At 47.9% G+C, this 26,902-nt stretch overlaps 1 protein-coding gene and 1 long non-coding RNA gene across 2 annotated transcripts in view; one reads left to right on the top strand and one right to left on the bottom strand.

Annotated features, from left to right (window-relative positions):
- Positions 1 to 11,830: 11,830 nt before the first annotated feature.
- KLF13 (KLF transcription factor 13) overlaps positions 11,831 to 26,902 on the top strand; it is a 69,524-nt gene continuing 54,452 nt past the window's right edge. The window contains exon 1 of the mRNA XM_075575881.1: positions 11,831 to 12,751. Coding sequence (XP_075431996.1) covers positions 12,256 to 12,751 — 496 coding nt within the window. The 5' untranslated portion in view covers positions 11,831 to 12,255. The remainder of the gene's footprint in view (positions 12,752 to 26,902) is intronic.
- Positions 15,513 to 19,592, bottom strand: LOC142469038 (uncharacterized). The gene is made up of 3 exons (XR_012788947.1): positions 19,491 to 19,592; positions 15,847 to 16,076; positions 15,513 to 15,706 (listed from the first exon to the last, which is right to left on the bottom strand). It is a non-coding gene; the product is annotated as an uncharacterized LOC142469038 (long non-coding RNA).

A 26,902-nucleotide genomic window follows, 5' to 3' on the forward strand; every position in this document is an offset into this window, starting at 1 on the left:
AAGCAGGACAGGACCCATCTAATTGATCACCCGGTCAACACAGGGGATCATCGGCCCCTCCACAGGAACGCATACAGGGTCTCTGTGCAGGTGAAGCTGAGCATTGAGGGGGAGGTCGAGGAGATGCTGGCCTAAGGGGTAATTGCACGGTCTCAGAGTCCTTGGGCTTTGATGGCAGTCTTGGTGCCCAAGAACGATGGGACCACTCGGTTCTGTGTGGACTGCCGGCAGCTCAACACTCAGACCGTGGCAGATACCTATCCCGTGCCCCGCATGGATGAGCTCTTAGACGAGCTCGCCGGGGCCAGGTATCCTGTGTGGGGGTGCCGCTGCGCCGCTGGGTCTGGGACAGCTGGCAGAGTTATCCAAGCTCTCCCCCTCTGGCGGACGCGGAAGCCCTGATCGCGGGCAATTTTTTATTCCACGATTCGCTTATAACGCGATCGCATTATGTGAACCTCAAGCACCGAGTTATAACGGGGTTCAGCTGATAGTGATCCCTGTGGTTAAGGTGTTAAAAGTTCTGGTCCCCCGTGACACCGCCCACACACAAGATTTTGTTTTGTACAAGAGTGACTTGCTGCTTTATGGAGGAAGTTAGTCTGTACAAGGTAGTGAAAGTTATTTCTCAACATCACAATGAATGAGAAAACAAAACTTGCCCATGAGATAGAAAAATAATGTCTGTGAAAGCAACAGCTAAGCGAAAATATGACTCAGATCCAGTACATTGTGGGCTATGTATTAATGGTGCAATCCCCCCCGCCCCACCCCCCCCCAAAACAAGTTTTAATAAACGACAAACTAATGTAACTGTGCTAAAATGAAATGTTTGACTTCTTCAGTCTTCTGGAGATTAATTACAAATTGCATTTCCTCGGGGCCTCTGAATGGGGGAGTATTTTTTTCCAAGTGTTTTCTTTACCCTTATCCCACACTGTACTAAAAGAGAAAGACATACACAATCTTAGTGAGCTCAAAACACAAACGCACAGTATTATATATGTACCCGGGAGTAAATTTTCCCGCTCCCCCTCTGTCTCCGCTCCCCCGTTCCCAGCTCCTTCCCCCCCATTCCCAGGTCACCCCCCCCCCCCCCGTTAAGCTCCGTTCCCCCCCTGGACACCTCACATCACTGCCCTCCCCCTGCACTGGACAGCACTCACCCCCTACACTTCACAGCACTCTCCCCCCCTGCACCCCACATGACTCTCCCCCCTGCACCCACATGACTCCCCCCCCCCCTGCACCCCACATGACTCCCCCCCCTGCACCCCAAATCACTGTCCCCCCCTGCACCCCACATCTCTCCCCCCTTGGACACCACATTACTGTCCCCCCCTGCACCCCACATCACTGTCCCCCTGCACCCTACATCACTGTCCCCCCCTGCACCCCACATTACTGTCCCCCCCTGCACCCCACATCACTCTCCCCCCTGCACCCCACATCACTCTCTCCCCCCTGCACTCCACATCACTCTCCCCCTGCACCCCACATCACTCTCCCCCCCTGCACCCCATATCACTCTCCCCCCTGCACCCCACATCACTCTCCCCCCTGCACCCCACATCACTCTCCCCCCTGCACCCCACATAACTCTCCCCCCCTGCACCCCACATCACTCTCCCCCCTGCACCCCACATCACTCTCCCCCTGCACCCCACATCACTCTCCCCCCCCCTGCACCCCACATCACTCTCCCCCCCCTGCACCCCACATCACTGCCCCCCCTGCACCCCACATTTCTCCCCCCTGCACCCAAAATCACTCTCCCCCCCTGCACCCCACATCACTCTCCTCCCCTGCACCCCACATCACTCCCCCCGCACCCCACATCACTCTTCCCCCCCCTGCACCCCACATCACTCTCCCCCCCTGCGGCCCTCATCACTCTCCCCCCTGCACCCCACATCACTCCACCCTGCACCCCACATCACTCCCCCCTGCACCCCACATCACTCTCCCCCCTGCACCCAACATCACTCTCCCCACCACTGCACCCAACATCACTCTCCCCCCCCCTGCACCCAACATCACTCTCCCCCCCCCCTGCACCCCTCATCACTCACCCCCCAGCAGCCCTCATCATTCATCCCCCCGTGCATCCCCCCCACGTCCCAGGCGCTTGTTCCCCCCCTCCCCCCGTCCCCTGCGCTTGTTTCCCCACCCCCTCTCTCCGGCGCTGGGTCCCCCCCCTCCCAGGCGCTTCCAGCAGTCCCCACTGAGGAGCCACCTCACCCCGGTCGGCGGCGGTCGTCGTCCCCCCAAGTCCCGCGGGGTGAGGAGACAGAGTGGGCAGGCGCTCCGCAAATGTTTCCGCCGCTTGTCCCCCCCCTCACCTCGTTCCCCGGCGCGCGTGGCCATTCACCCACCTCACCCCGGTCGTGTCCCCCCCCCCAGGTCCCGCAGGGTCAGGAGATTAGCGGGGAGGGGGAGGGGGCGGGGGGTGGGATCCAGCGGGACAGAGCGCGGGGTGAGGAGAAGAGGGGACTGGCCGGGTGGTTGTGGGCAGGTGAGTGTGGTAGCGGGGAGATGAGCTGCGGGTGAGGGGGGGTGATGGTGAGGAGGGGAGCTTTGGGTGAGGGGGGAGGTGATGGGGGGGTGGGAATCCAGCGGGCCAGGCCGCGGGGTGAGGAGAAGAGGAGACTGGCCGGGTGTTTGTGCTTGCCCAGCTGTGGGCGGGTGCGTGTGGCAGTAAGCCAATGAGACGTGTGCGAGGGCAGGGCCGGGGCACGGACCAATCTGATTGGCCTGAGGCTGAGTGACAGACCGACGGACCAATCAGATTGCCCATAAGAACAGCAAACATACAACGTTTTCAAATATATATAAATATATATATATACACACACACACACACGTAGAGGTATAAGTACCGTGTTAGCCGAGCTTCAATAATCAAAAAATAAATAGATGATACCGTTCTGTGGCTAACAAAATGCTTTTATTTGTGCGAGCTTTCGAGATACACTGATCTCTTCTTCCGGCGATGTTACAATGAATGAAGCAAGCAAAAGGTATACTTAAAAACAGTGTCTCTTGGAATGTTATCTGTGCTTGTCCTTCCCCCGGTGTGGATGTGTTTTATGGCTAGAGGTGTCAAAGGGTTCCTGAAAGCAAGTGATGTAAGAGAGTGTGTGTGTGTATCTGTGTGAATATAAATGAATGGAGAGCCCACAGTATATACAGTGCTTTACAAAAGGTGTGTGTGGAGTGGGAGTGGATATAAATGGTGTGGGTAAGTGTGGAAATGTGAGAGATTGTAGCACAACTAAAAGTGTGTGTGGATACTATGTGGTCCCTATTGGTGTATAGGGATGGAAAAACAAGGAGTATTAGTATGTGTAAGAGACAGCTGTGTGTGCATACATATAGCACAGTATGTACCGACATGGCCTTTAGCGCTCATGGGAAGAGAGTCCACTTGTGGCAGTAATGACTCATAAAATTTCGATCTCTGTTTAGGCCACTGCTAAGTGTCCCGAACAGTTGCATAAATTTGTATTCATGCAACCGTCTCTCTTTCGGTGTTTTAAGATTACCTTTGGCAACCCTCAGATCGTTCATCTTATGGCCAGAGTCAGAGAAATGTTCGCCGACAGGACTGTCTTTTGTTCCGCGTGATTATTTATATATATATATATATATATATATATATATATATATATATATATGTGTGTGTGTTTGTTGGAGAGCTACTGGGAAAGGGACCTCTCTATGCAGTGGATGAAATACTAAGGACAAAGTATAAAATTGGTGGTGTAGGAATCTGGTGAAAGGGTCTACCTCAGGGGTAGCCAACTCCAGTCCTCACAGGCTAACAGCAGGTCAGGATTTGAGGACTTCCCTGCTTCAGCACAGGTGGCTCAAACAGTGACGCATTGAGCCACCTGTGCTGAAGCAGGGACACCCTGAAAACCTGACCTGCTGGTAGTCCTTGAGGACTGGAGTTGGCTACCCCTGGTCTACCTTGACGTGGTTGCAGCTTGACTTTTTGGCCAAAAGGTTGAATTAAATTACCCATACTTCTGAGGGGAAAAAAACCCTGATATAGAACTGAATTGGATGGTCTTTCATACTTTTGAGAGACAATAAAGATGAATGCAGTGAGAGGGGGAGGGGGGCTCTGCCTGTGCAAACTGTTGCTGAACACACAGTGACATCTGACAAAGGGAAACAGCCAGAGGAAATCAGACCCCTCCCAAGTCTCAGCTCACCGTGTTTACCAAATAACTTTGAAAAATGATTTTAAAATACTGGTAAAGGTGTCAGATTTGGGTAAACAGGCCGCAGTTACCCAGGGTGTAGCCCCTTCAACATGTCACTGTCATTAGTGCACTTTGGTTCCCGGAGGCACTGTCCCTTTAACCCTGTGGGGGCCCCCCAACACGTAGTCATTACATCATGGGGCTGTGGCACTCCAGGGGCCCCATGAGGCCTCGGTCCCGCTGCGCTCGTTGGTGCGGGCGGCCACACGCGAGTTCCCCACCAGCAGGGGAATCCTCCCGAGCCGGTCCCGGTCCCCCCTGGCTGCACAGCGCACTACACGCTGTGGCGCGTCAGCCGCTATGGGACACAAGAAAATGGTGTTCCCTAGCGTTGACGCGTCACGTGGTGTGGCTGTGAGCCAATGGGGAGGGGAGGCTTCGGGAGGAGGAGAAGCTTCGGGGAGCGGGGAGGAGTGTGGAGTGAAAGTAGCATGAGTGCCTGTCTGTGTGTGTGTATGTGCCTGAGTGCGTGAGTGCCTGCCTCTGTCTGTGTGTGTGTGTGTGTGTATGAGTGCGTGAGTGCCTGCCTCTGTCTGTGTGTGTGTGTGTGTGTGTGTGTGTGTATATGAGTGCCTGTGTGTGTGTGTGTGTGTGTGTGTGTGTGTGTGTGTGTGTGTGTGTGTGTGTGTGTGTGTATATGAGTGCCTGTGTGTGTGTGTGTGTGTGTTGCTTACCATCAGCAGCTCCAGCCCGAGTCCGTGGAGGGAGGGGGGGGAGAGTAGCGGGTCCCTCCGCTCAAGCCACGCCCCCCCTCCCTGTCAAGCCTCCCACTCCCGCCCACCTCCCGCTCCGGCTCCCTACAGACCGCATATCGCGGTCTGTGTATGTCCACCGCCTGTCTGCAGTGCGGGCGCGCTGACTGAGGGAGCGGGGCCTTAGCCTGAGGCAGTGGCCAAGTCCTGCCCAAGGAAAGATTCCTTTCCAGCTTGTGTCGCGTCCTGCGTGCTCATGCAGCGCAGGGCGCGATCTGAATAGAAGGGGAGCCGTTGATGACTCCCCTTTTCGTTTCCGGGTTAACGGCCGTCGCAGTCCTGTGACCGAGCTTTGCCTCCCGGCACTCAAAGGGTTAAAGCCGGTGTCATGACCTTGGCTGACAGTTTGCCCAGTGCATTGCAAAGTTCCCAAAGGGAGGTTGTTGCGAAGCTCCTGCATCCTTTGGCTAACACTATTTAGTGATACTATATTATCATATATTACTATATTATTATTGATTTTGAGACGCCGGTATATTTTTTTGTATCTGTTGTGTGTATAGATCCATCTATCACTGTTCCTGGCAGCCTTCCTATTATTTTTAGGCACCGTGGTTACTACTGGTAGAGTTTATAGTACACTACTTTTTGATTAAGCATTAGCGCTGTAGCACACGCACTTTTTTTACACTAACACTATTTAGTGAACGAACCCCATTAATATTGTCCCCTTTGCTATGCACGACCTGTTATTGTTTGAACACACAGACACATATGAAGGGATTATTGTAAGAATATGAACAACTGGCCTCAAGTTTTTAAAGAAATATTTGGAAAATGCTCAGGGTGCATGGGCATGTCTGAACAAGTGTCAAGTATGCAAATGATGGCCTGTTATCATTTTCTGTTCTAAAGGGACAATTACATATATGGGGTCTATGTATCAAGGCATTTTTGGAGCAGAACCAGGGCACCTTTGTATCAAAGTATTTCACTCTAATTTAGCGCTGGTTTTTTTGGCTTTTATTTGCCCCCCCCCCCAAAAAAATCCTCTATATCTGAACTGGCGCAAATCTAAAATTCTGCATCAGAAGTTAGAGGCTGTTCTTACATACGCCACAGCTTAGCAATAGAGGTGGGCGTATTTGGATCCGCAGCTAGGGTTGCCAGACGGCTTGTCCAAAAATACTGGACACAATGGTGAAAGGTGCGACGCGCGAGAATCGTTGGTGGGGAAGTATGTTATTTATAACTGTCCTGACTGTTATGTCATTTTTTCTAAATTTCACTCCAAGTATTCACCAATTTGTACCAATTTATATTCTGTTTCGTAAAAAAATCTGGGGAGGAGTCTTGGGAGGGAGCGCCCTTCCGAGGATTTTTTTTTAGGAAATAGAATATGAAATAGTGCAAATTGGTGCATGCTTGGAGTGAAATTTAGAACCAATGACATAATGGTCAGATAATTTATAAATAACTGACCTGCAGTCATACTGTACATGGCGAGTAATACTAATCTTAATGCTCCTCACACAAATTCCAAGATTGTTGCACCCCTCCTCATCCTCTCTCTCCCCCCTTGTCCTCGCCCCCTCCTACCCACCTTGTCCTCTCACCCCCTCCCTTCATCCGCTCTCATCCTCTCATACCCCTCCCTTTATCCTCTGTTACCCCCAATCCCTTCATCCTCTCACCCCCCCCCCCTCCCCTGTCATTATCAGTACAGTAGCTTTCAAATTTAGACTTCAAAATCCAGCTTTAAATTGCATATTAAATCATGCCACTGAATAAGTAACCTGCTCTGCCTTCTTGGGGATGATCTGTAAGTAACAATGCTGCAGAGATTGCAATGCTGCTGTGATGAGAGCTGAGTTATGGAGCCTTTCTGAGCATTTACAATGGTGGTTATTTTTAATAGATCTTGAAAATGGGAAAACAGTTAGTACAGCAGGGCCCCGGGAATATGGCGGGTTCCGTTCCAGGGGCCCACCGTATAGTGAAAATCGCCGGAAAGCAGATCCGGTGATTTTGCATGCACAGAATGGCGTTTTCGCCGTCTGCGCATGCGCGGCCTATGGTCTGCGCGCGCAAACTACGGTATGCGCGCGCAGACAACTGTCTGCGCATGCACGCCGGGCGCACCCGCCCATTCTGCGCATACGCGACTCGGAATCCAAGATGGCGGCCCCCTTCTCGGTGCCGCCGTATCAGCGGATCGCCGAAAGGCGGGGCGCCGAGAAGCGGGGCCCTGCTGTATAGTAAAAGAAAAGTAAGGGTGAGTGAGCAATTATACAAAGTTGCCAGTACTGTATGTACTATCTGTCACCACACACACACACACTGAGACATATACACACACACACACTGCGACATATACACACATACACACACAGAGACATACACACACACTGAGATACACACACAGACATTCACACACTCACAGACTGAGGCACACACATATACAGGCAGGACACAGACAGAAAGACAGACACACACACATACACTAACACACTGAGATACACACACACAGACAGACACACACACACTGGCAGGGCACTAAGACACACACACAGGCAGGACACTAAGACACACATACAGGCAAGACACTGAGACACACATACAGGCAGGACACTGAGACACACATACAGGCAGGACACTGAGACACACATACAGGGAGGACACTGAGACACACATACAGGCAGGACACTGAGACACACATACAGGCAGGACACTGAGACACACAGGCAGGACACACAGACAAGCACAGCCTCACCTCTCTGCTGCATGCTTTTCCTCCGCTCTTTGGCCCCACCCCCAGGCTCCTGCTACCTCCTGATTGGTTGCTGCTGTGTAATTCAGCCAATCAGAAGCTGCCCAGCCCCCTAGCAGCAGCAGACCTGCTCTATCCCATGTACGGTATTATCTCTCATATTTTACTGGACAGGGGAACCAAATACCGGCCTGTCCCGTTCAATACCGGACACCTGGCAACCCTATCCACAGTGGATCGGCCGGTTCTTTTGGTCCGCGCATTTCGTCTCAAAAATGGGCGCTTCACGGTTTGCGGATTATTTATTATTATCACCAATGCACTCTGCGGATTGTCGAATCTGCGGATTGGATTCTACAAATCCGTCAATGGATTTTATCCATTGGCGGTTTGTGATGAATCTGCGCGGATTAAAATCGACCAAATTCCGTTTGTGGATTTTACACCGCAAAACGGATTTTGGGGGGAAAATGCGAGAAAATCCAGGAAACGGATTAGGGCGGATTCGCCAATCGCTACTCAGCACCAAAAACCTCCGCGGTGATACCAACAGCCGATTGAATTTATATGACACATTCCTGTATTGCTGTGACATTATTATTAGCGTTTATTTGTAAGGCGCCAGCATATTCCGCAGGGCGTTACTTGATAGTTACATATACAGTTACATACAAATAAGGACAAACATGCAAAGACAGGTACAGAAAGGTAATGAGGGACCTACTCGTGAGAGCTTACACTCTAGAGCAGGGGAGCGCAATTGTTTTTCCCTGCGCCCCCCTGCTGGCTGTCCCCCTCTCCTCGCGCCCCCCCCCCCCCTCCTGCTTACCTTGGTTCTGACGTCCTGATGTCACGTTGCCATGGCAACGCAACGTCAAATGACCCCGCAATGTCATTTGATGCCACGTTGCCATGGCAATGCGTCACCAGTAGCGTCTGAACAAAGGTAAGGAGAAGTTAACAGAGGCCTTGCAGCTCCCCCGGCATTAATTTAAATGCCTTGGGGAAGCGCCGGGGCCTCTGTAAACCCCCCAACCCCCCACAGCGAATCTTGAGCCCCCTCTGCATGGCGCTCTCCCCACTTTGGACATCCCTGCTCTAGAGGACATGAAGAAACCTCTTGCAAAGTTATGGCCATGATGTTAGTGCATGCTGGGAACTCAGGATAATGCACTGGTTGTACACACGTCAGGAGTTGGATATCACATTGGTTCGGTGTGCTTGAACTCTGAAGAAGACCTGACTGGGGCAATAGATTTGTTACATAGTAGATGAGGTTGAAAAGTAGATGTCCATCAAGTTCAACCTATACTAAATGTAGACGACATACTTATCCTATATTTGTATTTACAGTATTTTAATATAGAGGAAGGCATTGATGCTATAAGTTAACAGAGCTCCCTGTACCAAATTGATTACATTTAGATTTCACTCTGGTCGCTTGTCAAATTTAGCAGGGACATGACCAAGAAAATGTTGGGAGGGGGAGTAAATCGTGGCCTGCTTGACGGCAGTTCTAACGAGTCCCACGCTTACAGAGGTCCCGCGCTCTTCCCCACAACAATGAAACTGATTGCTCGGGGAGAGCGGAAGGGGGGAGGGTGTGTGTGTGTGTGGGGGGGTGGGGATTGGTGCTTCTTACCTTTTCCAGCTGCATCTCCTCCTCCAGTGTCCCGTTGCCATGACAACGTGACGCCACATGGCACCGTGTTGCACTGACAACATGACGCCGCAACATCATGACGCTGCTGTGTCGTCTGAGGAGGAGATACCGCGCCGGACAGGGTAAGAGGCTTCCGCAGAAGCCTCTGCGCCAAGCCCTGCAAAAGTCCCAGCAGGCCCTGGGAGTAATCGTCCATGACACAGAATAATTTGAAGCAGGTCCACACTGATCAGAGTTTTTTTTTTTGTTTTTACTTCAACAGCTCCTTTCAGGACATATACGTGTAAATATTAAGCGCCCCGGGGGGGTTCAAATGGAGTTCTTCCCAGGATTTATGGCAGTCTATACATTATCATAGTAACCACATATGCTACAGATTAAGAAAAACATGTTTTTAACACTAAACATTTTCGTTGCATTATAAAAGGCATTATAAACGGCTGTGTCCATAGTGCGAGCGACGGTGCACCCGCCGCGCGAACAAAATGCAGTAGATCTATGGGGCTGGCCATAATGCGCGCGACGGCGCGGCAGATTTACTGTATGAAAAGACAAATTATTTTGTTTTTTCCCCGCGACGACCGTGTCACGTGAGCGGTTCAGCCAATGAGGGCGAACCAGCCTGGTGACATCACGGACACGCCTCCCTGTCGCGAGCGATTTGAACCCACAGACAGGCGGGCGCGACTCCACCCCCCCTGGCGCGCACGCGCGTGCATGCACTACGGACCTAGCCTAAGGGGCAAGTTAAACATTATATACAATGGCTGATGTAAGCAGGACCACGATGCCGGAAATGGAGGTAGATTCTCATTCTCTGAAGGTGTGGCCAGCCCGATCTTCCCCTAAAATAAAACAAAAAAACAACTGCCCATAACATACCTGGTATATCGTAAGGGCCTCTGGCGTGTCAGGGTCCATGCCTTACCAGGTATGTCACAGGGGCACTGTGAAGGTTACGCATCAAATTTATAGTAAGAATGTTTTTTTTTGCGTCTCTTCATACATAGCCTCCAGCGTACGTGCAATGTTAACTTATTATAGGTGCTGAAGATGATGAAGACACCGCACCATCCAGACTCTTGTGTTCTTCTCAAGGATGTCTTCTTTCTACCCCCTTTGTATCTAAAGCCCTCTCCCGCCTTAAACCTTTTTCACTGACTGCCCCACACCTTTGGAATGCCCTTCCCCTCAGTACCCAACTAGCACCCTCTCTATCCACCTTTAAGACCCAACTTAAGACACACTTGCTTAAAGAAGAATATGAATAGCACTGTGGATATTCTGAACACATGATACATAAAGCTTGGCCCCCTGCAGACCCACTTACCAGAACTCCCTCCTACTGTCTCTGTACGTTCTCACTACCTACCAATTAGACTGTAAGCTCCTCGGGGCATAGACTCCTCTTCCTTAATGTTACTTTTATGTCTAAAGCACTTATTCCCATGATCTGTTATTTATATTATCTGTTATTTATTTGATTACCACATCTATTACTTCTGTGAAGCGCTATGTACATTAATGGCGCTATATAAATAAAGACATACAATACAATACAATAATGGAGCTTACACATTAAGGCAAAATGGGTGAAATTCTGGAACAAACATTCTAGTCCATATGTATCGAAAGATCGAAGTACCCTTGAACTAAATAGGATTTTTGTCTTTGATGTATCTGATGCAGTTTGTTTGGCACCAGAGTTGCACCACTTTTCCATTTGATACATCTGCCTTAATTAGCATTTTTATTTTTGTTGCTCTTTTCTGGGAAATTGGCACTGTTTTTCAAGAAGCTGTGCGCTTTTTCTGCCTCCGATTCCCCCACTCTGTTAGCACAAACCCCTTAAATGCCCTGCACCTTATGTCACACAGAAGCAAAGCAACAGAGACAGAAATGAGTTGAAAATAGCATCTGGTACTTTCATACATTATCCCAACTGATTCCTGACTCTGCTGATCTCGCCACCTAATTGCAAATGGGATGCAAATATAATCCTTAGGCGACCATGCTATAAACTGGTAAACATACTCTTGGAGTAGCCCTATTATAAATGCGTAGATCTTTGAAGTGGGAGGACCTGGTTCCGCAGCCATCCCATTGCCACCACCAAGAGACCCTTTCCCACAATAAATTAGAGTCTAAAATCTTCAGGGCGGGGATGGATTATGCCTGTAAATCCTAGTTATGCCATTGTAAACCCAACTGTGGAAGGCATTGCCTACACTCACTGTCAGTGTAGTACAATGATGAATGCATGATTATTAAGTCAAAGGGGAGGTGTTATGCTTTCTCATGTTGCCTGCAATTCCCAAGTTGCAAGAATCCAAGGACCAATGGGATCAGCAGAAGCAACTCTGTGATTGGTTCAGATGCTGTAAGACCCAATCTGTTCCTGCCTTTTAATTGCAGGCTATGGCTTCTTTGTACAAAGCAGTTTAAGCTCCTATTGCAGATCTGCTGCTAGGAGTCAGGGATGACTTCTTAGACTCAGATCAACCCAGGATGTGGCTTCTTGGTGACGTCACCCACAGATGTTTTTCAAGACCACACCCCCACGTGGGACTGAAACACGTTCACACAGTGCAATAGGAGAGAGAGGAGGCTCAGTGCATCCCAACATGTAGCTCTGAAATACAGGATCGCCCTTCTAACCGGGATCCATCAACAGCTGTCAATGTCAGGATTCCCCTTCTCTCCCCTGGACTCAGATGGATTGCTTTTATTTTGCAAGTTGGGAGTGATCTCCTACATGGACCAAGTGCAATCGGGTGTCAGCTAACAAGCAGCCCCTTGCAACAACAAAAAAAAAAAATCAGCAGCTTGTATGCAAAAGGGAATATTGCAATTAGAAAAATGTCAGCAGTCGCCTATGTGGATCATTTTGCTGCAGAGTGCCTTGTATCAATGTCCAGTCGCGCTATTGTCCATACACCTAATGGGTATCCAGATCCTAAAAGTGGAGCAGCAGCACCTCCTCCGCTGCTGGGAGAAGATAAGAAGGAGGCTAAGGACACCACATCTCTGTTTTTCGTGGCCACGATCCTGGCTGATCTCAACCAGCAAGCCCCAAACCTCCTCCCCCTGCACACAGAAAATGCAGAGAATAGGAAGGTGGTGGACGAGCTAAGCCTTGCACCTACTGGGGGTCAGGGTGATACTGTGTCTGCGGGAGAGAGTGCGGCCACACCTCCCCTCCAGCAGGAGCCAAGCCCTAAACAAAGAGCCAGACGTGGAAATAGCAGCTGTGACCCCGAATCACCCCTGAAAAAGCACAAGTGCCCCTACTCTGGCTGTGAAAAAGTTTATGGCAAATCATCCCATCTCAAAGCTCATCTGAGGACACACACAGGTCAGTGCTGTGCATTCAGTAGCTCTGCCAGCCAACACAATAAAAAAAAAACACACGCACACACACATCTAGATTGTAAGCTCCTTGGGGCAGAGACCTCCTTCCTACAGTATTGTCTGTTTGTCGTAACATATATGTACGCTTTTGTCATACAATGTTGTCGTCCTCCCTCCCACTTTGTACTGCGCTGTGGAAAATGTTGGAGCAATACAAATACAATATACTATACACACACACACACACACACACACACACACACACACACACACACACACACACACACACACACACACACACACACACACACACACACACACACACACACACACACACACACACACACACACACACACACACACACACACACACACACACACACCACCCTCTCCCCCCTAGAAGTTATGTTGTGGTGATCTCTAGTACAGTATATCCCCACCCACATCTGTCACTGGCTGGCAAACAAAATGCCATGTAACTCACATTTAAAAAGGTGACAAAAACCCTAAAATAAAACAGATTACAAGCTTGTTGCACATCACAAACCAGACATCATATAGAACATTTGCTCAGTTGTTCCTAGTAACAAGTGTGCAGAGTAATACTATCACACCTAGAAGTGATACAATGAAGCAGATGTTTTTGCAGATATGTTGCTGGATCATGTTGTGCGGTTATGGGGTACTGCAGGTTTAGGGGACCTGTCTGAAACATGTAGCTGTGCTCACAAGTGTTCGCCATCATTGCTGAACAATAGAGGGTTTATGTCACTTTTTTTTTTTTAATCGCCAAAACTTATTTGTGTACCTTCATCATCTGAGTGTGATTGATAGAGGAGCTGCAGGCTCCCTCAAGGAGCAAAGGGTGCAATTATTTGGGTGGATGCAGCAGTTACGGTGTCATTTTTCTTCTAGTGCAGTGTGTCTGCAAAACAAATGCTTAGCAGTTTCATATTCAATGGGTGGATCTGAAATAACCTAATCTATTATAGCAAGTGATTAGTTTGTGTATTGTGTACAGGCAATTATAAACATAATATATATACACACACACACACACACACACACACACACACACACACACACACACACACACACACACACACACACACACACACACACACACACACACACACACACACACACACACACACACTTCAGCCCTTGTCAATCCACTGCTGGATGAAGACCTCCAAAATGAGATATTTTATAGATAGATAGGTAGATAGATAGATGTGTGTGTGATGACCTGTCCCTAAGGAAGAATGCTTAAATGTAACTGTGGCAGGGGTGGAACTGTGATCATAGCTGCCAGAATGAAAATCCCTGTTTTTTTATACTATTTATGTGTGTGGAAGGGAACTGGGGCAGAAACCTAGGGAGGAGCATCCCAACCACTGACTTTACAACCCACCTCATGCCACCTCTGGAATGTCACTATTTCCCTATGTTTCAGAAGCTGACTGATTGTAAGCTCTCCAGGTCAGAGCGTAGGATGTATTCTGGGGATTTAACGTTGCAAGGTGTCATGTACAATATAGAGATTATAGTCAATTAAATAAGAATCTTGCTGGGACCCTCTTTGTTATACAGGGCACACCCCCCTTGTACGTCATGGCCACCCCCCTCCTTACACACCCTCGTCTGTGGATCACGCCCCCAGAAGCATTTGCTGCCTATCCCTCAAGACAACCTAACCCTCCCCCCGGTCTCGCCCTGTGCAGCCCACTCTTCTGGCCAGCAACAGACATCACTAACAGATCCCAGACTGTTCTATGTCTGTGAGCTTGACTAGTAGCTATGAAGAGGAGGAGTAGTTACAGCTCAGTGAGGGGTCTGAGCAGACATAATAATGTTGGTATATTTCTCTGAAGCTCTGTACGCAGCATCATAGAAATCCCTGACCCATAGGCCCGTACCCTCTAAATTTTGGTGCCGACATGATCGCTGGCGTAAAAATATTAGATTTTTTTTGCCCCTTGTATATATTATTATTATCGTTAGATAGTAGGACCTGCCCCAAAGAGCACAATGTGGCTGCCTGAGGCACAGGCAGTTCCAGTGGCTTGCCCCAGATCACTAGAAGATCTGGTATTACCATTAGACTAGGATTGCGCAAACTTTTGGGGCTGCGTCCCCCTGCCTGCTCCCCCCCAGGGCTCATGCACGCCTGTAACCTTTTTCGCCGGTGTCAAATGACGCGTGGGGTCATGTGACATGGCGTCACGCGTTGCCATAGCGGCGGGCGTCATTTGACTGCGTTGCCATGGCGCCGCGTCACACCAAGTCTCTGAATCTCGGTAAATTGAGTTGCAGAGGCCAACCGCCGCGCCCCCCCCCCTCCCCCAAGTTTGCGCACCCATGCATTAGACCACGTTATCTGCTTCGTATCTATATTTCAGCATATATATTTTTGAGCTCATCAAGCCCTTGATCTACACACCAATAATGAATAATGGGATCCTTAACCCTTTCAACGTTGCCATATCCCTGACACTTAGAGGGTTAAAAACCATTTGTTCCACACTTCCCCGCAGGGAGACTCCCTGATAGCTCAAAGTGTATCATCTTTCTACTTTCTCCCTGATTAAAGTTGAAGATTCAACAATCTCTCGATTGCCAATCAGCATTGCTTGATCGGGACAGGGCTAACGGACTGAACGAGACCTATATTTACAACAAGTACACAAAACATTATGCCTGTAACACATTTATTAATAATAATAATTTTTATTTCATATAGCGCTTTTCTCCCAATTGGACTCAAAGCGCTTCACAATCCCAATATAGTGCGTGGTACATGGTAGGGTTTTTGCGGACACAGTCCCTGCCCAGGTGAGCTTACAATCTATGTTTTTGACGTCTGAGGCACAGGGAGATAAAGTAACTTGCCCAAGGAGATGACACTGGGATTTGAACCAGACTCCCCTGCTTCATATTCAGAGTCTGGCATTAGTCACTGAAAATAATAGAGAAGAGGCAGCACTTAATCCTAGGCAAGCATTACACTCTCAATTCATAGATTCATCCGGATTCCTATCAGACAGCACACATGGTTAATGATACAAGAAGTTACCTCTATTTAGAAAAGGAACATACCACACAGCAAGCAACGTTTCAGGCCCATACACTGCCTTTCATCAGGTAGGTGGGACAAATAAGTTCCCAACAGTGCAGTTTATATACCCCTCCACCACAATCCCTGGATCTACAGGAAGTGATGTCATTGGACCGGAAGTCGCAGCCACGTTCAGTTGCTAAGATTCCGAAAGGGCACAGTGAAACATCCCGATGCCGGAAGGCAAACTCAAGTAGGCTTCCGAAGACAGCTGTATAGGAAAAAAAACTGATTAGAAAAGATGCAAAATCCATATATAGAGAGACAAAGAGTCTCTCAAAGGCATTATTTAATACCCCCTTATGTCCGCCATCACTCCAGATTGCATCCGGAGCTACGTAGGAGCGCAGGACACGATATCCCCTAAGATGACGAGCATTTTTTGGGTGGCGTTACTACTAACTCATGACGCACCCAGAGTGCAAGAGCACATGACATAATAGCTATTTTCCAGGGCACTCAAAGGGTTAAAGCAGCATTCTGCGCTGACGGGCATTTATTTTATTGTATATATGTTATAATCGATCGTCTCTTGCCCTTCCAGTGGCAGTTTTTATTTTTACAATCCGATGCTTCGTTCAGGAGATAGGAGCTTTTGAAATATTAAGTGTCTGGGAGGTAACAATGGATGTCTTCCAATGGTCCAGTGCAGTCTAAGGCAACAGCGCCAGTCACTGCGTTCATCGGAGCGCCTGGCGGCACATGCTCCACATGCACCGTTTTAAGCCGCGATCTGCAGTCCTACAGAAGATTTTTAGCGGGGGCACGGCCATGATGTCATGCGGGTGGTTCGCCCTCATTTGGCTGAACCGCCGCCGTGACGTAGCCAGCGCTCGCCCGCCGCGCCAAAAGACACATTTCTTGTCTTTTGGCAAAGGCGGTCACGCATCGCACTTTCTGCAGGCGCACAGCCAGTGACTGGGGCCGGCCCCATAGAGGGCCGTATCTTGTTCGCTCCGCGCACGCTGTAGCGCGTGCCGCCACGGCCAGTGGGGACGAGGCCTATGGATACTGTGGTAATCTAAGATGGCTCGAGATTAAGAAAACAGTGCATTTTTTTAATAGGCCTACTGAAAAGATAACAACATTGAGTTAAACACATATAGGCTTTTAGAAATTCACTTTACTTTTTCATTTTCATCCTAGTTATAATCACTATCCAAACCTCCAAAGTTTTAACATTTTAGAGAAATATTGATGTAAAATTATTTATTGTGGGGCCTCTTAACTAGAGCTGGCATTTCTTTTTGAGAAATACCATACATCTCAACACAAATCAGTGCAATTTTACAGGCAACGGAGGATTCTTGCTTCACTGAAATATGATCCTTTCACCAGCCCATTATGAAAGCGTAATCTATATTTCATTGTTGGTGTGGTTTTTGCAGACCAGCTATTGTGTATTTTTTTTTACATTTTCTTTAAAGCTATTAAAACGTGCCGTAAATTCTAAAACAGATAAAAATGTTAGACATGCCCCAGCTTTTACATTTTTGCACATACATGTTCTTAAAATGGGATTAGTGCCGGTGGCGGATCAAGTAAATTGTGGGCCCAGCAAGTATATGAACTAGGCCTCCCTGCAACCCGGGGCGGCTGATTGCAGAAGTTGGACCCGACTTCCCGTGCGAGGCTCCATCCGGCAGGGCACAAGTGGAACACCGCTCAGAGGGTAGATCCTGGGGGGTGGGAGGGAGGCAGAGTGGACCCCACAGAACTGCTAAAATAAGTGCCAGAACGGTGTTTCCGTTGCGTTCCTGGTCCACTCTATCCCTGCTACAAAGAAAGATAAGTCCCTCCGTCTGCATAGGGAATGGGCCCAATAAAAGTCGTGAGCCGTGTTACAGGTGGACCGGCAGTAGGTTCGCCACGGACTAGAGATGGGTTACTAACTCCAGTCCTTGAGGGCCGCCAACAGGTCAGGTTTTTAAGGATTTGCTGGCTTCGGCAATGGTGGCTCAATAAAAATGACTGAGCCACTGATTAAAGCCACCTGTGCTGAAGCAGGTCTATCTATCCTTAAAAACTGACCTGTTGGTGGCCCGAGGACTAGAGTTGAGCGTCCTTGGACTAGATTAACGTATTAACGCATTAGCGTAGCCTCTACTATACAGGGTTGCAAACAGTGGCGGATTTACAAAAGTGCCGCCATTAGGCACTCACTTGGTGCCACCCTCCTCCTCCTTCAGCATCAAGTGACGCTGCGACGTAACATGGTGTCACGTTGGCACGGTAATGTGACGTCACACAGCGCCTCATTACCATGGCAATGCAACGCCGATATCATGGCACGTTGGCGCAGCATTGCCATGGTAATGAGGACCTGTGTGACGTCACGTTACCGTGGCAAAATGACACCATGTTACGTCGCAGGTAATGAGGGCGGCAAGAAGGATAAGGTTAAGAACTTTACAGAGATCCCCTCTCCCCCGGTAATCAGTGGGGAAGAGAGTGGGGCCTCTTTATATGGGGGGGGGGGGAGGAAAGGCACCGGAAATATACCACCTAGGACCTAATGTGAAATCCGCCACTGGTTGCATTACCTGGCAGTGGAGGCGTTCGTTCATGCACGCTGCTCTCACACCTTCCCAGTCCTACTTGGGACAAAGGCCCAGACTCGTTAAACCTGGTAAAATCAGGGCAAATAGCGTGACGTTTCCTAAATCAGGGACAGACATTATTTGCCCTGAGGATAACAGCGTACTTGCAAAACAAATTATATTCAAGAATAACATCAGTGTTACAGCTCATAGGGTTAACGCCATATTATTTCAGGATAAAGCTGCGGTATGAGATTTTATTTTTGTCCTGGCGTTACTCCCAGCCCGACAATGAAATTGGGCTTTCAGAGGAGAGCAGGAAAAAAAAGCTGGGAAATAACACTATGGCGGGGGTGCCAACCCCATCCCTCAAGTCCCACCAACAGGCCAGGTTTTCAGGATATCCCTGCTTCAGCACAGGTGGCTCAATCTGTAGCTCAGTCTTCGCCTGAGCCACTTGTGCTGAGGCAGGGATATCCTGAAAACCTGACCTGTTGCTGGCCCTTGAGAACTGGAGTTGGCCACCCCGGCACTATGGGGTCAATTATATATACTCTGAAGTGACTGTTCGGGATGTTTATGGCTTAAAATGCCTGTCTGGTCCCATGGCCAGATATAGAATCACCCACTATTATTTAAATCCTACCTAACCCTTGCTGACTCCCAGCCACGCCCTGACAGAGAGCTTTTGTCCTATTTCAGTATCAGGATGGGAGAAATGCCATATTTAGGTATGACTTAAATAACGTGACGTTCTTTTTTTGGCTTCAACACTAACGGGTTCGGCAGTGGGCTCATTTGCATAGAACTTGCATCTTCATTTCTCTAACGTCTGTTGGTTATAATGCTAAGCTTTTAACGAGAAAAGGTCTAACGGAGATTACTGGAACATAGGCAGGGCAAGTATGTGGTAAGCACAGTTTTCAGTGGGGCCATTTGTAGCTTCTGCCCCTTTAATGTTAATCTTTAACCTCCGTGCATGGATTCCTAACACACAGTGAGGCACACACACTACAACTCACAGACATTGATATACACATCCTAAAGGCACCAATACACTGTAGTTTAAACACAGAGACACCGACCTGCTAGAAGGGATGGATAAATCCCGGGAGCCTGATGGGATGGCTGACCTGTCGATCACCTCAGCAACTGGCAACAGCGCTCCCCTAAATCGGATCTGGCTTGCTGTGACCGGCATCTGCAGTGATTGACAGATCACCCACCTAGTTGCTGAAGAAACACTGGCTCCTGAAAATCCTGGCTTGCTCCTAAGTATTTTATATTTTTGTCCATGGCTTATGCACAGATGAACATATCCACACTTACATGTGTAGCTCTCTTTCCCCCCGTGTCTAGGGTGAGTATGTGTGGTGCGCTGTTACCTGTAGGCTCACAGGAGGCCTGATCTTCTGCTGCAGGGAGCCTGGGGTGTACCTGGTTCGTTTGGTGACAACGCCTCCACCTGTGAGGGATCCTAAAAATGCTGGATAACCCCGTCACAGGACCAATACAAGAAATGCACCCACTTGTATACATAACAGGTTTTACTGACCACATATATGGTTATACCACAACATGTATAACGTAGGCCTCGCACGGCCGTAACCCCACAGTGCTCCCAACCACCTTGTCCACACCCTGGTGGGGTTTACCCCAAAGTACTGGGGCACCTAACCACCCGGTGTCCACAGGAGCCAACCCACCCAGTGTGTGACAGCGCTGCCCACAGTAAGTGTTATAGTTGGTGCACTTGTAGAGGGTGTGATACCTGCCGGGTGCTCCAAAACCCGGTAGCGCCGACTGAAGACAGGGGTACGTCCGGTCCCACGCAGTCACTGTCAGCGATGGTGTCCGCCTCCACGTGGGGTGGTATCCAGCTGGAGGGTCCAACCGTAATAGTCTCTATATGCGTTGGTGGCCTGATCCCCGACCACAGGCCGCAACTGCTGCGCGGCATCCTGCTGTGTCCCTGACACTGATCAGCTAATGGGGCAGTGTCCCTGTCTAAGGGGCCTGTCCCTGTAGCAGCCACAATCTTACAGGGGGGTCGGGGCCTAGCTGGAGCCTATCGGGGGGTCTCTTGCCTAGTGCAGGGGCCACAGACACCCTGCACATACACTGTCACTCACTGTGACATCACGTACACTGTAGTGTCACAGCTCTGACTGGCCTGGCTCTCTAAGCGCTCCAAATGTATCTCTTTACGTGTAGGAGAATCCGTGCACCCTATTGGTTGGTTTTGCGCCATGTGTCCATACTCCCAGAGGCTAATGGGAGTTGTAGTTCCCCTGCGGAGCTGTGTGTGATGGCCGCCACTATACTAATTCTACTGCGCATGAGCGCATCTGAAATGGCCGCCGCACTCTCCTGTTGTGCCGTGCATGCGCGAACCTCACACGCGCATGCGCAACCCACAAAATGGCGGCGCCCTGGGCGACCGCGGAGCACCGGAGCACTCCCTACCCTGCTGGCCGCAATTCTCCCTGCCTGATGGCGGGTCCGCCTCTGCCTCGAGCGGCACCACACCTTGCCGCCAGATGCTGCTCGCCGCAGCGGAGGTATGTGGGGCACCAAAGGGGGGGGCCGAGGGGAAGCCCAAAGGGAGACCTGCCCCTAATTGAGGATCCTTCATCTCCAGATCTATATCAAGACATTTCACTTTTAAGACTTTTTATCAATGGTAGAGTGCAATAATAGGGGATTCTTTTGTGATCACTCCTTGATCAATTGGTATTTATTAGTGCTTATTCCCCATGCACCCCATTATTTGAAGAATATTCATTTATTTGTCCGAATATTAAGGTTGAGCGGTTGATCACCTCCCCCTCTTTTTCTAGTCTCCAGATTTGATCTCAGAACTTCAAGTTGGAGTCCAAACACACTACAGCACCTTTGGTGTCAGGGAGTGGAGAGATGATTGCCCCGAGCCCCCCATACCAATGCAATCTATCGTTTTGGGACCTCCCTCTACTGTCAAATACAATTGAGGGTTATTCATTGATGTCAAAGCGAGCTTCAGTGCCCGGTCAGCACGATCACAGTTTAATGAATAACCCACAAGGCTTATATTACATTTCCCACATTACCTATTCCTTATACAGGCTTATTACCAGAAGAGGCCTGCACACCATTACGAATATCACTATATTTTCTATTCTGCTTTGAAAATCCCCAGTTGACACGGGGTACAATGGACCTCTGTAATTCCCAGCCAAAAGGAGAAGACACGGGCCACAAGTATATTAACCCTTTGAGTGCCATCGGAATGTGGTCACCGATGACGGAACGGAAGAGGCCGTGTCCCCAGTCAGATCAGCACAGAACTTGATCTGCCCTGGAAAACAAGCAAGTGGCATATAACATGGCTACTACGTCAGAGTGCCAGACCCTATAACATAGCTAATCCAAAGGATTAAAGCAACAGTCTACGGTGATTGGCATTTTGTTTTATGTTTTGTTTACTTATATAACAGGTGAAAGTTGCAGGTAACAGGTAAACCTGCAGATGAGCACCACAACACCAGGTAGCAGCGAATCTCCCCCCCACCCTAAGGGAGATTCGCTGCTACCTGGTGTTGTGGTGCTCACCTTCAGGTTTACAGAAGGGCCTGAGCTTCCGCCGATGTTAGTGGGGATAGACAGGACAGGCTTTTGGATCTGTAGCTCTTATCTTCTTCGGTGCAGCTCCTCCATTCCCACAGGGCCTATCAGAGATAGGTGCAGTCCCTGCCGAAAACCTCTTTCCCTCCCCCTGAAGGACTGCAGCCTCAGGCAGGAGTAAAAACAGAACTGGGTCTTTATTGAGAACACATCGCAGCACACAACATACACGTTCTTCTCTGAGTCCCTGGAGTCAACCCCATGGGCTTGAGGCCCCCGGAGTCTCTCCTCGTCTCCCATGCTCCCTGATGGAGTATGCTCCCACTCCGCACGCAATTTGGCTGCAGCTCGTTTTTGTTAATAGGGGTGGGTCCCAGGTCTTAGCCCCGTTGTGGGCAGTACCTAGACCTTAGGCACCCCCCCCTATCACTCAAGGGAGCCGTTTACTGCAACAGGGCATAGATTTAACCCTAACACTACCTGCGCTGGTACCAGGACTTATGTATTAGGCAGGGGAATTAGTAGCCCAGGTGGTTACCTGGCTACACTTAATTTACCAAACGCTCTTTTTGCCCTTTCGAAAACTATTTTTATATATTAAATCCAAAAGCTTTGTTCAGGAGTTATGGGTTAGAAATATTAGGTGTCCGGAATGTTTAAAATGAAGTTCTCTCATAACCTCAGGAGCTAGAAATTAAGAAAATCAGGATTTTAACACCAACTTGTGTTCCTTACAATGAGGAGCTTGATAAAGGAACCGGAAGGTCCAAAACGTCACTTCCTTTTTTTTTCTCCCTGTATCTAGCCCCTAGTCCCGCTCCCAATCGCAGATCAGGTCCCCTAAGGTATTCTGGGGTCTGGCTAGGTGTCTCTGTGTGGTGCATACCGGCTGGCAACAGGAGGGCCTGAGTCCCTCATGGAGCAAAATACTAAGCGCATGGAGCAAAATACTAACACTGATTGTGTCTGAAAGTCTTCTGGGGTAAGATTGCAGCTTGAAGGGGATTTTAGACTTTTTCTTTGTATCATGCAGCATTAGAATATCTGGTTACCCTCATTGGTTATAAAAGAAACTACATTACCCATTATTAGTTTCCACATTAAACGATTTTAATCTAGAAGCTTTGGCATAAAAACGTGTTCCTAGCTACACAAAACATTTGATAGAAACATTATGAGGAATACATTGTACTATTATTTGACTAAAGTAGACTATACAGAGCCCAGTGGAAGAAAATGAACTTGGAACTTGATTATATTTGACATGTGTTTTTGTTCTGTTTTTAGAATTAAAGCATGTGGTAGGGTTTTTTTTGTGTGGGGGTTTTTTTTTCTTCCTTGGATCAGCTGTTTGGAGAGGGCACAAGGCCGAAAGAGCCAAAAAAACAAAAAACAAAAACGTATTCCACCCCCACAAAAAGTTCTTTTATAGTTTCTAAATGTTTGCTCGTTTTTTCACCGTTGTTTTTGCACTTTCTTTGTTGTGTTGAAATCATATGACCAGGCAGATAAGGATCTTGCATTGTAGGGATACAATGCGGGTCATTCGAGTGTAGAATTGAATCCAGACACTGACATCCTGCTCTGCAGACTCAGCAGTTCCACGGAGCCTCCTTGAGGAGTAAAAGCAAAACAAAGTTGGTTCAACGCTCTACGCAGGCAGTGACAAACGTGAGCGCCTGCATTTGCTGTTGCAAAACATTGCCTACAGACATTTGCTAACTAGGAACTTGCCAGTGTTGAAATAGAGTGGGGAATGCAAGTTAACCCTGTTAGTGCCTGACTGGTCTGCATGGGCTTCCCTGTCAGTTACGGGGTTAATGGAGCAATTCCTCTATCATTTTGTTGTATCCATTGACCAGTCGTTCTTTGGGAGACCTCAGAGAAATGTAATTTTATACCCTTTTTGCAGGCCCGTGTGGCAGTGATAGGGTTAATACGTACTGGGTGTTGATTTGTCTCATCTGCCTCCGGATCATTTTAATCTCCCAAAGTAATTACAATGTAAATATCTAAAGGGGCTAAAGGTGCAGTTCCGTACTTGTGATTAAAAATATATATTTTTTTTTATTTGAATTATATTTGCTTTTCATCCTAGATATATACTCCACTGAAATTCTCATATAATTTTTGGAGGAATAGGGATGTAGAACAGGCACCACAGTGTATGGTTTTTACTTAATGTTACCCAAAGAAACAGCACCCTTAGGGAAGGATATGACTTAACCCCTTTAAAAATTATATATGTTATATAATTTGGATATTCAGCTCAGCATCGCCCACTCATCATGCATTAGAACAGAGGTATTCAACTTTTATTTGGTTAAAGAATCCTATAATTATATTGTAATTCTGCAGAACCCCAACCCTCTCTAATAGCGTGTCTGAGATCAGATGCATTGTTAGGAACCCCAACCCTCTCTAATAGTGTGTATGAGATCAGATGCATTGTAAGGAACCCCAACCCTCTCTAATAGTGTGTCTGACTATTTCGTAGTGCGAAACGCGTAGAGGTCACGACAGGTCACTCTGCGCGTGTTCTGACAGGCTGAGACGGCGTTTGCAGGAAGCTCCGGCGGTGTTTAGATCTCTGCGGTGGTGTGATCCGGATCCTTATACGTTCGCCGCGGCACCCGTCCTGGGCTTTAGTGTAAGTCTCCGTCTCCCCCTGTCAGTCTTTAGACAGCTGTTTAACTATAAAATAGTCTATTCAAGATTTAGTTATCCTGATTACTGAACACTGTCTTTTTATTATTTTTATTGTTCATTGTGTATTATGCGTTTGGTGAACTTAGTTTTACTAGGTAGTAGTAATTAACCATAGGGTTTGGGTTCTCCGTAACCGAACTTAGTTCTGCAACGCATATGTACTGAGGTGGGGTTGGATCCCCTCGGTCACTTTTTATTAATAAATATTTTACTATTATTAATCCCTGGTGCGCATTGTCTGCATTTTTTTCTTTTCATTACCCAGAATCCCTGGCTGCAGTGGAAGCATTGTATGCTAGGAGATAATGAGGTAATGTGCTCACAAACATTCCACCCTCTGTCCAGGACTTTCTGAGGATTCATGAACACAAATGCTACACGACGAGTACAACTTAAATGAAGATTTAACCAGTTCAGTTACCTAACAATAGTTAAAAAATAACTACAAAATTCGAGTAGGCAGGAGTGTTGCTTTAAAAGTCTTTATGCACACAAAACCCTAAACAGGTTTATATTGGACAGAACTGACCCTCTTATATCCTATAAAACTCTTGTACAGGGTGGGGGGGGGGGGGGGGGAGACAAGCATCGCATTACGAAGCACTGACTAAGATAAAATACTAAATAGGATCTTTGTTTTCTGATTGAAATTGAACAGAAAAGATACACAACATGTAATATACACTTTAATAATAATAAAAATACACCGTTTATTCAAATATGGAATGGATAACATTGTATCGAGCAAAAGGGAATCTACACTGAACGAGAGGCTTCCAGAGCTAAGGCAGCAGCCATCTTAGGTACAGATACACTTTGTTCCGTTAGGCTATTTAACCCAACGCTAACCTAATGAATTCACCAAAGTGAAAACCTAACGTTAACCCAGTGTTACGCCTTGAATTAACGGGCAAGTTTTTTTTTTCCGGCTGTTAGTGCTAGAGGCGTTTTCCCTACCATTGCATATCCACTAAAGGCCGTTCAGGGTAACGTAGGGATTTAACCTGGCTTTATTTAGAGCATATGTAAATATGGTGTTACTCCCTCTCAGACCCTGAAATTTGGGTCCTGGAGGGGGAGGAAAGAGATGATATATTTCATAGGATCTGAGGTAATCTTGTATAGTAAAGAATAAGGAAGAAAACTATGGGTCTTCTTATACAAAGTCTGTCCATGGGACTGGGCTGTTTGCACGACTAGAAAAATGTATAGGCACTTGATCAGATCTAAGCAGTTTTATTTCACCGACGTTTCGGTCCCCAAAGGAACCTTTCTCGTTGAGGCACAGGGAAGCTGCTTCCAAACGTGTTGAGTACAAGTAAATACATTTTCTGTCCTGCTTTAAAATCCCAGGTTGACCCAAGAAAGAGGAACAGATCAGATGCAGAGTTGCTGAATTCAGCATGTACTTTTTCATGGCTCAGGCACATATTAGCTGTGGTCACAAGGATTAGTCAGTCGGAAAAAATGTGTGTTGCCCGACTTCAAGAACAGTGTCTTTACCACTAAGACCAATGTTACACTTGATTTGCACCTTCAAATAGATTGCACAATGTTTTTGAAAACAACTTACCAGTCACATACTGACCAACTCTCCCTATTACTGTGGCAGACCCACCCACATCTGAAATGTTTTTCACCTCCCTGAAAAGAATGAATTGAACTTAGTACAAGTCAGTGGAAGTTGAAGAAATCACACACATTGTTCTACCATACTGTATCTCCTTGGAAAGAGTTTTCAGATGTAGGATAGTATGTTACCATGGTAATGGTCTCCCGTGAACAATTGTAATCATACTTGATGCAAACATGGGACTGTTTTCAATTCTTTGGAAATGAAGGTGAAATTTCATTTAATATGGGGCTCTAAATAGTTAGTGCTCGTCATATGTTTACTCAACCTTTATCACACACTGTCCATGTCCGTAATGGGAAGGATGGAGTAGGGATGGAGTAGATAGCCCCTGCAAACTCCTATTCAGTATATAGCGATATCATACAAAAGTGGGTAGCCAGAGGAAATCAACCCCCTCGTTTCAGGCCAGCTTACAAATGAACGGCAAAAAAAAAAAAAAAAATGATTTAAAAGCAGCAGTTCATTCTGGAAGGATTAGAAACTTGATTTCCCCCCCCCCCCCCCGCCCAATCCCCGTAGTTAATTTTTGCCTTTCCTGACAGACACAAA

Source organism: Ascaphus truei, chromosome 18, assembly GCF_040206685.1.
Source record: "Ascaphus truei isolate aAscTru1 chromosome 18, aAscTru1.hap1, whole genome shotgun sequence".
NCBI lineage: Eukaryota > Metazoa > Chordata > Amphibia > Anura > Ascaphidae > Ascaphus > Ascaphus truei.